The following is a 14,787-nucleotide window of genomic DNA, read 5'->3' as shown; positions in this document are numbered from 1 at the left end:
TATATATGATGGGCCAATCTTACCCCTTTTATGCTGAATCACGTGTGTTATTTCATCGGTTCACGTTACATTTTGCGGTTGATAGAAGCGAAGTTTTTAATAATAATAATTTGCATCCTAGAGTAACGGTTTTGTGCACTCTTTTAACAATATCTTTCTTCCTTCCGAACATATATTTTTTTAACCTTTAGGTTATAGAGAATAAATTGTATACCAATTAAACGTCGGTAATAAAAAAATATAGCTCACGTGCTCGTTTAAGGGAAAACTAACTTGAAGGACATCTCTTCATGCTGTGTATGTAGACGCGCTCGTGAAGTGCGCGCAAATGACAGGAAAATCGTGCGCAGTAGACCCTTGCCTGCGTCTTTTTTTTTTCACAGATGTTCCACTCGCAAAAGTGAATCTCTAGTGAGCCTGTTATGCTTGTAAAGTGAATCGATCAACGTTTAAAATATAAAAGGGCCAATTGTGACATCTTAAAATTCTAACTTAGCTCTTAGGTTTAGGGGAATAAAACAAAACAAATTGTCTACTCATCCTTCAACTTCGACTTGATTTCTATTTTTTTCTCCTAAGCCGAGTTTGAATTTTAATATATTTATAAAACAATTGTGTTTTTTAACCAATTGAACATACATTTTAACTTTGTTATTTTGCTTTCTTGGCGCACCTATAAACTAGCTGATGCGTAATGTAGACTCGGCTGCTAATCAAGTCAATGCGACGCACCATCACCATAGCTAAGTGTGTTGTCCGAGTAAAATAAACTGTCTATGTCTATGTCTAATATACAGAGTACACTTGACAAAACGTTTTACAAGAAAAGAATAAAACAAGCAAAGTGACGCAAATATTTTTTTGATTTCAAGTTAAACTTTATTTTAATATTATAATATTTTAATAATTTAATAATTTAATAATGTAAAAATTCCACACTTTTTCAGTTGTCAGACGTCGATCCACAACAATTTTGTTCAGCGTACTATCGAAATTGCAACATTGCCTAATTCTACTTAAATCGCTTTAACACCAAACCCTGATTTTTTTTTTAATTCGAAAAGGAACACGAAGCATTTGCCATAACAGGCCAAACCGAGGGTGGGAAATGAAATTTGTTTTTACTATTATTATTATATATTTATTTGTTCGTTTTGTTTTCTTTTGCTTGTTTGTTTGTTTGTTTTTTCGAAAAATAAGCCAGTTTGTGTGCTATGACTATCATGAGGAAGAAGACTTTTGAAAGAGTACAACACGGCTCATAGTTACTTTAAAGTATGAGTTTGAGATTTCTATCGCTTAAGGGCGCAGTCTGAGTCAACTATATCATGCATAGAGATCTAGAGAGAATAATCTAATTGTTTTAGCATATTACTTGTTCAAGATGTAATCTGAATCCTCTTTACACACACGTGGAGACGCAAAGAAGCGGCTGCCATTTTGTTAACAGACGCACACTTTTTAGCCTGCAGTACAGGCGGATTAGCGGGCTCTAGCGCGATACACGAGCGCGCGCGAAGCGCGAGAACGAGCACGAGGCGCGAGTTGAGAAAAATCCGCCTGTAGTCACACCATTGTTCATGCTCTACCGCCACCTTGAAATGATTGGCATGAAAGAATGACAGAGAACAAAGCAATTCAATTTACTGGCACGAAAAAATGTCTCAAATAACCAATTTACAAATGTATACATGACGCAAAACAGTCAACAGACGTGAACATCTAAATTTAGCTAAATTTAAATCATGTTGTGCCAAAACGAAAAAAGGAGGTATAAACCTAAACATCGAGCTCAAGAGACGAAAAGCTCGAACAAATTCAGGATGGAAGGAACATAACTTTGACGACACAGAACGGCACTCTCTGGCGACGCCGGACAAAGCTAAATATGATCCGTGGTGAAAAACCATATAGCTTAACACAGTTTTAATCTAACAACCGGGCACGGCATCACAATATAGAATGCAAGTAATGAACAGTGATGCTGACCGACTTTGTCCCTCCAGAGCGAATAATTAAAGAGATACATTTCTGCAATAGAAATAAGGCAAGACAAACCACACTACGTGGCACATGGCAAATTACAGAGCTGCCAAACTCTACAAAGCCATAGGTAGCAGCTGAAACTATATGCAGAGCTCTGACCTCTAACAATCTATCGGCTCCACTCTACTTTAAAAAAAAACATCCTGATAACACAAGATACGACAAATGTAGAAATGTCACGAGCCGTAGGAGTCCGTGAACGCCTGTCACCCGAGTTAAACACATTTTGTTTTTTCTCGCGTCTGACGTCACGTGGCTTAAAGCAACCAATCAACAAAAACCGTTCGCCAGGCGAACGGTTGGACGAAAATACACAATGGTGTGACTACAGGCGGATTTTTCTCGCCTCGCGCTTCGCGCGCGCTCGTGTCTCGTGCTAGAGCCCGCTAACCCGCCTGTACTGCAGACTACACACTTTTAGGCTCGCAATCCTCACTATCTACAACAGAATAGATAACGACTAGCGTAACCAGCTAGAGAACGGCATTTATGATAGACGTTAGTAGAACTATGCGAAAACTAGATAGAAACACTGAGAAAATGCTTTGATCATTTTTTTACTAAACTCTGCGGAAAAAAAAACAACAAAAAAAAAACAGGTTCACTTGCACTCCTACCTAGGATTTTCGTGTCTTTATACACAGCTACTTTGACAATGTTATGACGCAGTTTATCATCAAATCGAGGACAGACGCATACAAAGTTGGCCTTAGTTATTTAAGTAGAAGTCGGCTTTTAGCGTGCTTTCTTACAGGCTAGGGTGTTTTTCTAAAAGGAATTACTAAGGTCTTGTTCTTCGTTGGCCTGTGTTTATTTAATTGATTTAAGGATTGCGAATGTCTGGCAGCCCATTTGGGAGCTGATCAAGACGACACCGAAAAGTCAAAACGTTGTTACAAACCGCGTGGTGTACAGCAAAAAGTGTTAATAGTAAATAATTAAAAACTAAAGGGAAACGCATTGTTGCGCTGAGTTGACAAGACTCAAGGCTGACTAAACTCAAGGCTTTTGACTCAATATTTTGAGTAACCGTACTCAAAATATAAATACCATTTTCAACTCAAAATAAAGAGTATAAGGTACACATAATTTTGAGTGCGACTCATGTTGAGTAAAGTTTACTCCGATGTTAAGTAGTTGTTACTCAGATATGTGTCATTATTTTACTCGGTAAGTTGAGAATATTTATTGGTAAAACATTAGTAATATGATGAGGAGTTTTGCTGGATCCAGGAGAAAAACAGAATAGTTTTCAAAATGAAGACCATTCATTATGCCGAGCCAATTGCCTAAGAGTATATTTCATGTCTATTTCTGAATTGATATTCATTGTTCACTGCCTTTCGAATTCTTTTACAAATATTTGTTATTTCTTGATTACTCCTCTTCAACGTAAGATTTTCAACAGTGAGGTTTTGCTAAGCATGGTTAAGACGATTTGGGCTTCAAGGACTTATGACATCCGGCCATAGCATTCATGATCAGCCTGAGCTAGCAGGGAAATCTAGAGGCAGCACTTTGAGACTCATCAAGTCTCTGGTTTCCTTGGGAAAATTTGTTTGAATAATGCCTGCGTGGCTTGCCTGTGTGCTGGAACAGTACTGATACTACCATATGCATTACCAGGCTTGATGGCGCGGTAACTTTCAACTGAGAATGCCTTCGTGACCTGACTGCCTGGCAAATATGTTGGACTGATAATGACTGGTAGTCTTGTCTTCGTGACGAAATTTTGTAGTGATACATACTGCCATCGAGGCACGCCAGTGTGAAGAATTTTTAAGTACCACGGTACGCTCTTCTCATACTTTTAATGCGGCTTGCTTGTGCGGTAAATTTGTCCTGATGTCTGTGGCGGGCGATCTTCAGTTAGGTGCTTTTCTTGCAACAAGTTTTGGCATTACCAAAGCTATTGCCTTTATCGGCAATCCAGGAGCCCGGGAAAAAGAAAGAGGCAGGTTTAGTAGCCTTAACTGCAGGGTTGCAGCAGCAACCTAAAGATGTGACGTGGGAAAATGGGACGTACCAGGACGGTCGAACGATCAATGGGTCTTCTTTGTGCATCAATAAGTAGTCATTGTGGGCTTAATTTTCGTCTTTAGTCCCTATTTCAGTTTCATATTTCCCGGGATTTACTAAGGAATTAGAATTTCAGTAGTTCTTGATTGGGTTGAGTGACTCCTTCTGGTATAAATCATATCCCGATAGCCACCACAAGTCCTGTGCTCACTTGTATTTGAGTTGACCTTTTCTGGTCGAAAAGCTTGGTACTAACAGACTTCCTTCTTGTTGTTGTTGTCATTTAGTTAGACTGTAGGTAAAGCCACTATATTCGAATCTCTTTACTATTCATACCGAAAGGTAAGATAGTGATTACCTGATTAACACCGAAGAAATATGGCACGCTAGGAAATGAGACCGTTGAGTGCACGAAAGTATATTGGATGTGGAATTCTTTTTTCTGGGTTATTTGCGCCCAAAATACGATCCAAAGAAAGAAGTGTCTTTTATTTTTTGTCTTGTTTTCGTTTCGTCGCGTGGGTTACTTTAGAATTTTCTCCTGCGTCGTTGTTAGTCGTTGTCCAGAAAGGTAACCTCGTCGTATCGCGTATCCCGTGGTCCCCTTTCTCGTCAGCTGGCCCCTATATACCCCTTTAATTTCTTTTTTTACTTCTACATGTATTCCTACAAGTCAACTTTGTTTTTGTCGCCAGTCAGGTTTCCAGCTGCTGCCGTCGTATCGAGCCGTTCAACCCACATATTCATCACCTTGTGGTCGTTTCTAAGTGAACTGACCTGCCATGCTTGGTTTAATTCGTTTTTTTCTTTGTTTTTTTTTAGAATTCGAAACACTGTCTCGCCTTTGCTCAAACTTTCAACAAAATTGTTCGCTGACGGTCTTGCTTTGTTTCCGGCGGGATTATTTTTCATGCATTTTTAGCCCTCATTCTTCATTTTAGCGTCTTAATGTGCTGTGAACCACCTCGAAATTTAATCAGAGTATTTGTTTTTGCCTTGTTATTTCAAACATATAAGCAACGCTTTTGGAACTTTTGCAAACATTTGCACCATTTGGGCAACTTTAATGAATAAATAAAATATAAATATAAATAAAACTACACCTTATGCAAACAAATAAGGTGCCCATGCAATGTATACCTCCTTCTATGAAGCGTATTGAAAAGTGATACAAGTGCAGTGATTCAAGAATATCGTAGCTGAAATTTACGAAATTTTAGGAATGTTATGAGAATAAACCCGAGGCTAAGATATTGAAAATATAATTTTGTGTTGAAAATTTGTAACGTATATGTCTTATTAACCAAGCGCGAGTTCTGCACTGGGAGAATATCGCCCCGAGGTCTTGAAGATACAGACCGAGCGCAGCAAGGTCAGACCGAAGGCCAATATCCTCCAAGTACGGTCTGAGGAACTATGGCTAATACGATATTTATTACAGGAGCGAAAAAAAAAAGAATTGTTTCGAACACGTACCGATCAAGGGCGCAATTGTGATTGGGAGCTGAGCAGAAGAAAACTTGTGTGTTATGCTAAACAAAGCAAAAGGGAAAGCTGGAGAGTTAAATGAAAAAGATAAGGAATCTGCTATCTGAAAGCAAGTCCTTTCTGAAACGTAAGCCATAAAACTACCAGAAAATGTCAGTCGTGCGGGACCATTCGGGACATTTCCCGGTCCAGTATTGGGAGGATATTGGACCGGCAATAAAGCAACACCTGATTGGTTGATTTTTGTTATTTAACTTTGAACTAATTTAGTCGTGTAATAAAATACAAAATTATGTTTCAATCAAACCGAATGAAAAGCCTTCCGCTAAACGTCAAAACTAGCCAAAAACGCTACCAAAACAGCACCAGCCGTATGTTCGTGGTTAATAACATTTCTACACATTTATGTGTGTCATATCAGTCTCTATTACCTGCGGTTTTGCTCCAAAACTCAACGATATGAAAGTCATGATAGGACAGATAATCTGACGTTGTTTCACCATATTCCATTTTATATCTAAGAGCATATATAAAACAATAGAAGTAAAGAGCAAGATTAGTTGGTCTAAGATATTTACTTGCTACTCAGAGTTTCATCCTTTTTCCGAAACAATCATCAGGCAACTCTGTGTAGCAAGTAAATGCCTTGGACCAACTCATCCAGCTCTTTACTTCTACTGTTATATATTGCTAAGTCTAACTACTGAGCACTCTAATAGCCGATGAGGACCCTTTTCTTTCTAAGAATATTCACAATAATATTTTCAGCATAAAATCGGCAGAAAAGTAAAAGTATTCAGCCTCGTCCTGAAAACAACATTTTTACATCAATAAAACTACGCACGCACGCCAAACACAAACATGCGAGTAAACCTGTGAAGTGTAAGCCAAGCCGCAAGAGAACCCGTGCGACATGAATGTTTAGCTGGCGCATACAAACGAAACCCACGCTATATACAGCTCCTTCTACCAGCGTGTGCAGAAATTTAAAGAGATATATACGTTTCTTAGGGAAATGCATATGCTAGCTATTTGAAGCAGAAGACAAGAAAACTCGACGCGTATGCTTGTGTATAGCTTGTTCTAGAAATGATCATCAGCATGGAATATGTATATAGCGACGTTCCCCCAGGGTTCGATCTGCTTTAGAATGTTATTCGAAGTAAACATAATTTCGTCGTACTTAAAGCGAGTTGCGACAAAGAAAGTGCACTCGTGTTTTCCTCGCTCTAGCTTACGCGAGTGCAATGTGTGTTGAGGCATATATATCAAATATACTCGTTCATCTGTTTTCTTAAGCAGTTAAAGAAAAAAGAAAACAAACAAACAAACAAAAAAAACTTAAACAAAAAGAACGCAGAATTTAAAAAAAAAGCATTGATTCGGATAATAAAAGATTCGAAAGTGAAAGCAAATGTTGTTATCCAGAACCAATTATTTTACATGAAAACAACAAGGATTTCTTGCTAGGATTTCTTGCGATTTTAAAATCCTTGGCTGTTATCCTTGGATGTTCTATGAAATGGAAACTTACGAGAGAAATGTTTTGTTCGCTTTCAAATGCCTTCTTGAGTATACGGGGGCAATTGAATGGCTTTTTCTTTTCTTTGTGTATTTCCGGCATTTTAATACTTTTTGGATATTTTCTTTGGCAGTTTTTCAAAAATGAAAAAATGAAAATGTTCTTTGCCGATTTTGATCACTAAATTCCAAAACAAAGCCCCCCCCCCCCCCCCAAAAAAAAAAATTGCCCTCAACCTTGCAGGCTGTGGCCGTAGTCAATGCCTCCGGCAAGTTTTACCTGATATGGACATTAAAGTGAGGTCAAACCAAGGTAGAAAATTACTCTTTTAGTCAGTTTATTATTTTATTCGTTTATGAAATAGGAAACAGTTCCTATTTCCTATCGTGTTGTAGACACACAAGTAGAACTGTGGGAGAACGAGAAATTGTTACACTTGCATCATGTAAGCGGTTCAAAATGCGACCAGGTAGTGAATAAAAAAACAAAACCTCGGTTTGATGCAGCAGAAGAAGGTAGAACTCGCAAAAACTGTCGGCATGTGCTATTAGTTAAGTGACTGGTTCCTGGTTTGTTTTAGGCTGTCTAAGGCCGCCAACCGTCTGCCAGTTTTAGTCACTATTATTCGTAAATACTAATCGTACTTTCTGATACGCTTTGGTTAGCATATCAGGAGAGTTTGGTCGACCCATGGTTCGTAGCCTCCCCAAAATACCATGGCGATCGAAACCTAACAAACCTGCTATGATGCCGAAGCATAACAAATAAGGTATGATTTGGTATTTACTTTCCTAAATTTGGCCAAGTGACCATGATAACGTAGCCATATCAGATCAGTGACTTGATGTCGCACCGTCTCAGGACAATAGACACGGTTTCCGATTTGCTTATTGCTAATTTGGGTGGGGTTGATCATCAAATCGAAAAGACCTGAGTTTATTCCATAGAAGTACGGCGTTTATTGCGCGTTTTATTCAGACGTTTTTTTAACAAAAATTATAACGCTGTTTTTGAGTGTTTTATTATTATTATTATTATTTTAAGTCCTTAAAGTCTTGCCTTTTTTAACTTATGGTGCCGAGCTCAATCCATGAGCCTAGGGCAGTGATAAGTCTGCTGGATTACTTGATGGATAGAGTCCTCCTAGGTATGTGAGCAGTTCCAAGGAGGACGGCCTTCTGTAGCTCTGTTATTCTAATATTACCTGGGATCTTGCCGATGTAGTTTTCTGTTCCCTTCTTGACAAGTCCAAAAGCTCCAATGATCACTGGGACAGTTGTTGTTTTCATTCCCCACGTTTTCTCGATTTCAATCTCAAGATCTTTGTACTTTGTGAGTTTTTCCATTGTTTTCAAGGAAGTGTTCCTTTCTGTGGGGATGGACATATCGATAAGCAGACAGGTTCTTTCCTTCTTGTCTTTCACCACTATGTCTGGTCTGTTTGCTTTTATCTCTTTGTCGGTTTGGATTGGCATGTCCCAAAGTATAGTCGCTGTTTGCTTTTCTGTCACAGTTATTATTGTTATTGTTATTGTGATTGTGATTGTGATTGTGATTGCGATTGTTATTATTATTATTCAAGGACAGAAAAAAGCTTTTTTCAATCATTATGATGGACTCACTCCAAAGTCTGGCTTCCCATAAATTGTAAATTGGCTTCAGGTTATGGTAACGCTTTGCATATCCGTGTCATGTTTTCAGTGTTATTCTAAGCTAAACAAAATGCATTGAGATGCGTAGGACGTTCCATTTCAACACAGCGATAATCAAGCAAACTAAACTCCACCCCACCTAAAGACATCAAAACTATTTTCCATCCAGAAATTAGCCCTGAACCAAAAGAAGAAGATATAAGGTATTTACTTTGCCCTTGCTCCAGAGGACATGACGGTTGGGATTCTTTTACTTTTTTTTTGTCCATCGCAGATTCCTTAAAGAAAATGATATTCAGCATTTACCAGAAAATGTTTTCGCAATGTCCACTCTTAAACTCGATACTGAAGTTAGTTATTAATTTATCTGTTTTTCATTTATTGTTTTTAAACTGTTGTTTTTGTCTATCGCAGACACCTGGAAGGAAATAATATTCAGAATTTACCAGAAAATGTTTTCTCCGGTTTGGGGAGGTTGTGGAGGCTGTAAGTATATCAATCAGTGTTTTAAATTCTAATTGTAAATTCCATTTACATCATGCCAACTCCAACTCTTGACTTCTGTTTTTTTTTTTTTTACACATTTTCGTCTCGGAAAAGTGAGACTTTAGTGAGCTTGCAATGCCTGTAAAAATACTGGCAGGCCAAATGCAATATCTTTAAATTGTTGTTTGGTTCCGAAAACTTAGGGGAATAAAACAAAACACAATATTTACTCATTCGTCAACCTCGCCGATCTGATTTCTTATTTCTTACTGCTCTCACCCCTGTTAAAGGTAAGAATAAGCTACAACCCCCCCCCCCCTCCACCCCGTCCCTTATTTCCGGCCAACTTCAAACATGGCTACTGCCTGCATTGACTTCATGTTAAAAAAAGTGTTCAAAAAATGTTCGATGTTGTTGTGTATAGTGGTCAATGGATATGAGATGTTAAGGCCAAAAATTAAAAGGATATGGGTTACTCAAGCCCCCCCCCCCCCCCCCTCTCAACGAGGCAGAATATTTTTGCACAATTTTTATAAAAAAAAAACTGTGCGCGCAAATATCCCTATGCTGCAAACCTGGGGTGTCTAATCGATGATCAATTACATCAATGAATAATCAATGAGTAAACAATAGGTAATCAACTGATTATTCATTGATTATTGGCGATGATCAATGACTAATCGGTGAATAATCGAAGCCCAATAATTTGCGGTCTATCGATTACTTAACGATGTCATTGATTAATCATTGATGACACTGATTTGCCATTGATATTATTGATTACTCATTGATGACTTATTGATTACTCATCGATTACACATCGATTACTCATCGACTATCATTCTGTGTTAATATTACAAATTACTAGCTTTTTTGTACCGATATTTTGTTCATTCTTTTAGGGGTTTGTCTTTTTTAACAGACTTTCTTATTTACGTAATTACGCCCACGCTTAAGGCCTAACAACGTACCAGCATATCGAGACATGTAGATCAGTAACAGCAAATACAGACTTGCAAAATTTGCAATCAATGACTAATCGATGCAATTAATGACTAATCGATGACTGAAATATGTGGCCTATCGATTACGCATCGAGTGGTCATTGCTCATCGGCGATAATCAATGACTAATCAACTGATTACCCATCGAATACCTATCGACTACTTATTGATGTCATTGATGTCATCGACTGCATACCCCTGGAAACCTATACAATTATCTTTCGAGAACCAAGAAAATCAGCGTTTTACCACGCTGTATCGCACGTCAAGCTTTGACATGGTCGTGATACACCCAGTACGCGGTATAAAAAGATGCTTCCAGCAGGATATTTCATCACATCCTTTCATACTGTGGAGACCGGACGTTTGCCTGCTAAGTAGCTCAAGCAAAACAAACACAAGCAAGTTAAAACCCGGCAGCAACAGCAAAAACATCAATAAACTAATCCCTCTCACAAATACTGTTCCCTGAGCATTTCGAATCACCTTGTAAAAAGTCGTCAGTTCGCACTTCTTTTTATGCTTCTTTGTAGAATTATCTACAACCTTATCCCACTAAGTTTTGCTCTTCACAACATAACTTTCGATAACTCGAGTTGACCAGAAGGCTAAACGTTTCGACTCCCATTGGGTATAATGGACAACACTCGCCATTTTGACTAGAGGAAAGTCAGTCCCTCTTGCACTTTTACCTAGCATTTTCCATCTTTTAAGTATACGCTTGATAGTTTTGGTGTTCATAGATTAACTTGGCTGAGCCCTGCTAATTTGTCATGAAATCGAGCACAAACGCATAAAAAGCTGGCCTTAGTTTGTTGAATAGAAGTACAAGTACAGCTTTAAGTGCGCGCTTTTTTTCAGAGTGTATTTGAAAAGGAATTACCATGGTGTTCTTTTTTGTTGTTGCTTATTGATTTTGTCGTTTTAAGCTCAGCAAAAGCGTTTTCTGTTTTTTTTTTTTTTTTTTTAATTTTTTTTTTTTTAAAAACTTAAGTCTGGTCTCCCATTAATAGTTAGTCTGTTCACAAACTCTCTATTTTGCCTTAAGTACGTCTAGATCCCAGGCAAAAGTATTATTAACCGCTGGGGATTTGAGAAAGCTCGGCCCTGAGGAAAAAGAAATCGTTTTGCGCCCGCTTCGCAGCCGGTATTGCGCGCTGTAAGAAAAATAACCAAAAAATAAACGTCTGGGGACAGACAAATTAATTGTAAATTGGCTGCAGGCTATAAGGCTTTGCATATTAATGTTATTTTTGCCATTGTTAATCTGATCTAAACAAAATGAAATAAAACCAGGACAAACAAGGAAGCTCCCCCAACCCTACCCCCCCCCCCCCCCAATCACTTCTAATCCTATAACTGGTCAAGAGGACGCTGATTGGAGGATGGTTGATAAAATCATCTTTTGTTGTTTCCTCTACGAGGACACATCAAGATCATCTGTCATAAACAAAAAATATATCGTATGCGGTTACTATCAAATGAGTTTTCTAGTAATAGCTCTGAGAAAGCAGAAGGGGTTTGAATTAGCAAAAGTTGTCGGCATGTGCCGGTGTGCTGTGTAGTAGTGATTGATAATCAGATTTCTTCTGAGCTGTCTAAAGCCGCCATCTGTTAACCAGTTTTGGTCACTATTTTTACGCTTCGGTGGCATATCAGGCGAGTTTCGTCGACCCATTTTTCGAAGTGTCTCCAAAATACCTGTGGTGACCGAGGCCAAACAAGCCTGATGTGTTGTCGAAGAATACAAAAAGGTGGGATTATGAATTTACCGTACTCAAATTCGGCCAGAATGGTAAAAAATGGCCTGCGTTTATTGAATATAATAGAGGTACGGCAATTATTGCATGCGCACTTTCTTTTAAGGGCAGAAATTATTACGCTTTTATTCTTTGTTTATTTTACCGTTTTAGGAGCATTTTCTTTTCGTGACCGAGTGAGAGGTGGCACATGGTCCAAAAAATGACTACCCTCATATTTCGCTCAAAGATACCCCATGATGAGTTAATAAACGTGGTATAATTTTTTTGCTTAGATCTACTTTAGTTTTCCAGAAAATTCGCAAAAAATTGTACAAGATGGACATTAGCGCGCCGAGTATCAACACAAGAACTTTGCTCCTGAAAAGTACAAAAGCAAGTCGCTCTTTTCTTTTTGTATGTTTGTGTGGGAGGTATTGGCAAATTATTTAAGCGGAAAACCAGGATTTTTCGTCTAATTTTGAATTCACGGCTCGTGTTTAAAAATCACCAATATTTGATGGTTTTAATTTCTTTTGGAGCATTTTTTCAAGACACGTTTTTCCTATGCGGTATAACTCCGAATCATTTGAGATTAAAGTCGTGATTAGTGGAAATGTTCCTCTTTTTAAGGATATAAATATTAGTTTGGGGCTTTTAATTACTGCACGGAAAATACATGCCATATTTCGAAAAAATCTCTACCTCGAGGTGTCAACAACTACAAATAATCGAATTAGAGTTTCTGTTGTCGAACCTCAAATTAAAAGCAAATAATAGTTCTTAGCATCCTATTAAATAAAGATCAATACTGATAAGCTCACCTTGTAAATCCAGTAGCTGTAAATGGGGTTTTATCCCTATTTTCTGTTCAAAATAATCGTCTTCTAAATCTTCCGTTCAACAGTGTTTACCGCACGAGTAACCGATCTGAACAGTACCTGGATGGCTCTTGTAGAAACATCACAATTCTTGGCAGTATCAAACATTTCTTAGCTTCTATCCTTCTATAACGTACAAGGGAGCTGGTAAACAAGTGAATTCTAACCATATTAGTGGCCGAAGCGAGCCAAATTACCAAATCCCGTGCTAGCATGTTAAGTACATGTATTGTTTGTACGTCACGCAATGGCATGTCACACGCCTTTTAAGGTGGCCGAACACAGTTTTCAAGTGCCTATACCCAATTCACCATTACGTTTAGGACCTTTTAGACTATTTATGCTTTGGCGCCTGTTTTTTGCAAGAGTCAAGGTTAACCACAGAAAGGTTTATTGTCGCATTTTGGCTGAGGTGTGTGCTGTTGCCATGGTAATGGGGCTGGTTAAAAGCAAGGTTTAAAAAAATGGTTTTTGTTTATTTAAAAAAAATCTAGTCGTTAGATTTTTTTTTCATCATTTGCCCACTACGAATTGACATTAAATCCCTTCTGTCAACACTTTTCTAATAAAATTTTGACATAGACGATTTTCGTAATTCGCCGTAAATCGTTTTCACTGCATGTTCTGTATTTTTAAAAATTTCCTATGTCAAATTTCAGATTTTTTGTGATAGATCATTCACATGGTTTCTGAACTATTTTTTTGACAAATTTCTCGAAATTCTAACGACTGGAGCGTTAGAAATCCGCACGTTTCTGCAAAAGCACTCGGTCTCAATTTTTCGAGCATCTGCGCATGCGCTGCATTTAACTGGGTTCTTTCGGTAACAGAGAACAAATAAATAAATAAATAATAATAACGAATCTTTAGACAGGATTAACCCATCAGTGCTATAAAGTACTGGGTTTTTTTTTGCATCGTTAGCTTTTCTAACATATCTTTGTAATAAAAGACTAAAGCCATCAATACACTGCGTTCAGTAATAGAAAAAAATAGCACAGATAGTGCGGATGTTGAGTAAATAAAATGATCGCATTGACGGCATGTTTGTTTTTGTAATCCTTGTGCGCGCGCTGAATTGCATCAGCAAAAGCGCGCGCAAAAACTGTGTTCGGCCACTCTAAGGAAGGCCCGCGAAAATGGGACTTTGAGGGGTGCTATATTTTGCGGAAAAGCCAATAGTTTGGTTTTGTTTCTTTCTTTCCTTCTTTCTTAGCAACCGTTTATTTTATATAGCGTAGCTTAAATAGCGCCTGCACTTTTTTTCCTGGGAAAGAAGTAACAGCCACTAACTGTCGCAGCATTTAAATGCGGTTTTCCTGATTTGGTTTCGTCGATTGAATCCGGGCTAGGCCGGGATCTTATCAAATTGGACCGAGTGTAGCTATTCGGCCGATGGTGCCATTCAGTATTGTGTGCACGCTGTTTGCGCAGGGAAATCTGTTGGGTAATATATTTTCTTCCTCTAAGTTCCCTGGACCCCTGGGAGGAGCCCCGATATTATAGCTTCGGCCAGTAGAGATGAGAACTGTATACTAATCATCCGACATCTTACGGCACTAGCCAGTAGTGCCTCAGTGATACAAATCAGTGGCGGATCCAGACTTAGAGCTAAGGAGGGGGCCCGGGTTTTTTTGCTTGCCCTGCCTGCTTTTCTTCCTTCTGCGATTTTTTTTACTCAAAATAAAGGTGGAGGGTCCCTCGAACCCCTCCCCTAGATCCGCCACTGCAAATTGATAAATGCTTAACTAATAAAGAAGCCTAAGCCGTGTATTACACTGTGGTAAAACACGACGGTCATATCAGAACACGAGGGAAATGTAGAAAACACGAGCCGCAGACAAGTGTTTTCTACGTTTCTCTAGTGTTCTCAAATGTCCGGAATGTTTCACCACAGTGTAATATACGGCTTAGACTTAATTCTTCATTTGCTTTATGATATAGAGGTAA

General features: G+C 38.4%; 1 protein-coding gene across 1 annotated transcript; it reads right to left on the bottom strand.

Annotated features, from left to right (window-relative positions):
* Positions 1 to 8,169: 8,169 nt before the first annotated feature.
* LOC149098870 (uncharacterized) lies at positions 8,170 to 8,568 on the bottom strand. The gene has a single exon (XM_089278748.1). It carries the CDS (start codon positions 8,548 to 8,550, stop codon positions 8,197 to 8,199), a length of 354 nt encoding a protein of 117 aa, XP_089134874.1. The 5' UTR covers positions 8,551 to 8,568; the 3' UTR covers positions 8,170 to 8,196.
* Between the last annotated feature and the right edge of the window lie 6,219 nt (positions 8,569 to 14,787).

This window comes from Orbicella faveolata, unplaced genomic scaffold (genome assembly GCF_042242905.1).
Source record: "Orbicella faveolata isolate gen_17 unplaced genomic scaffold, um_ofav_v1 contig_46, whole genome shotgun sequence".
In the NCBI taxonomy this organism is placed as follows: domain Eukaryota; kingdom Metazoa; phylum Cnidaria; class Anthozoa; order Scleractinia; family Merulinidae; genus Orbicella; species Orbicella faveolata.
Note: the sequence above shows the minus strand (reverse complement) of the source record. Positions and strands in the feature narration are given on the sequence as shown.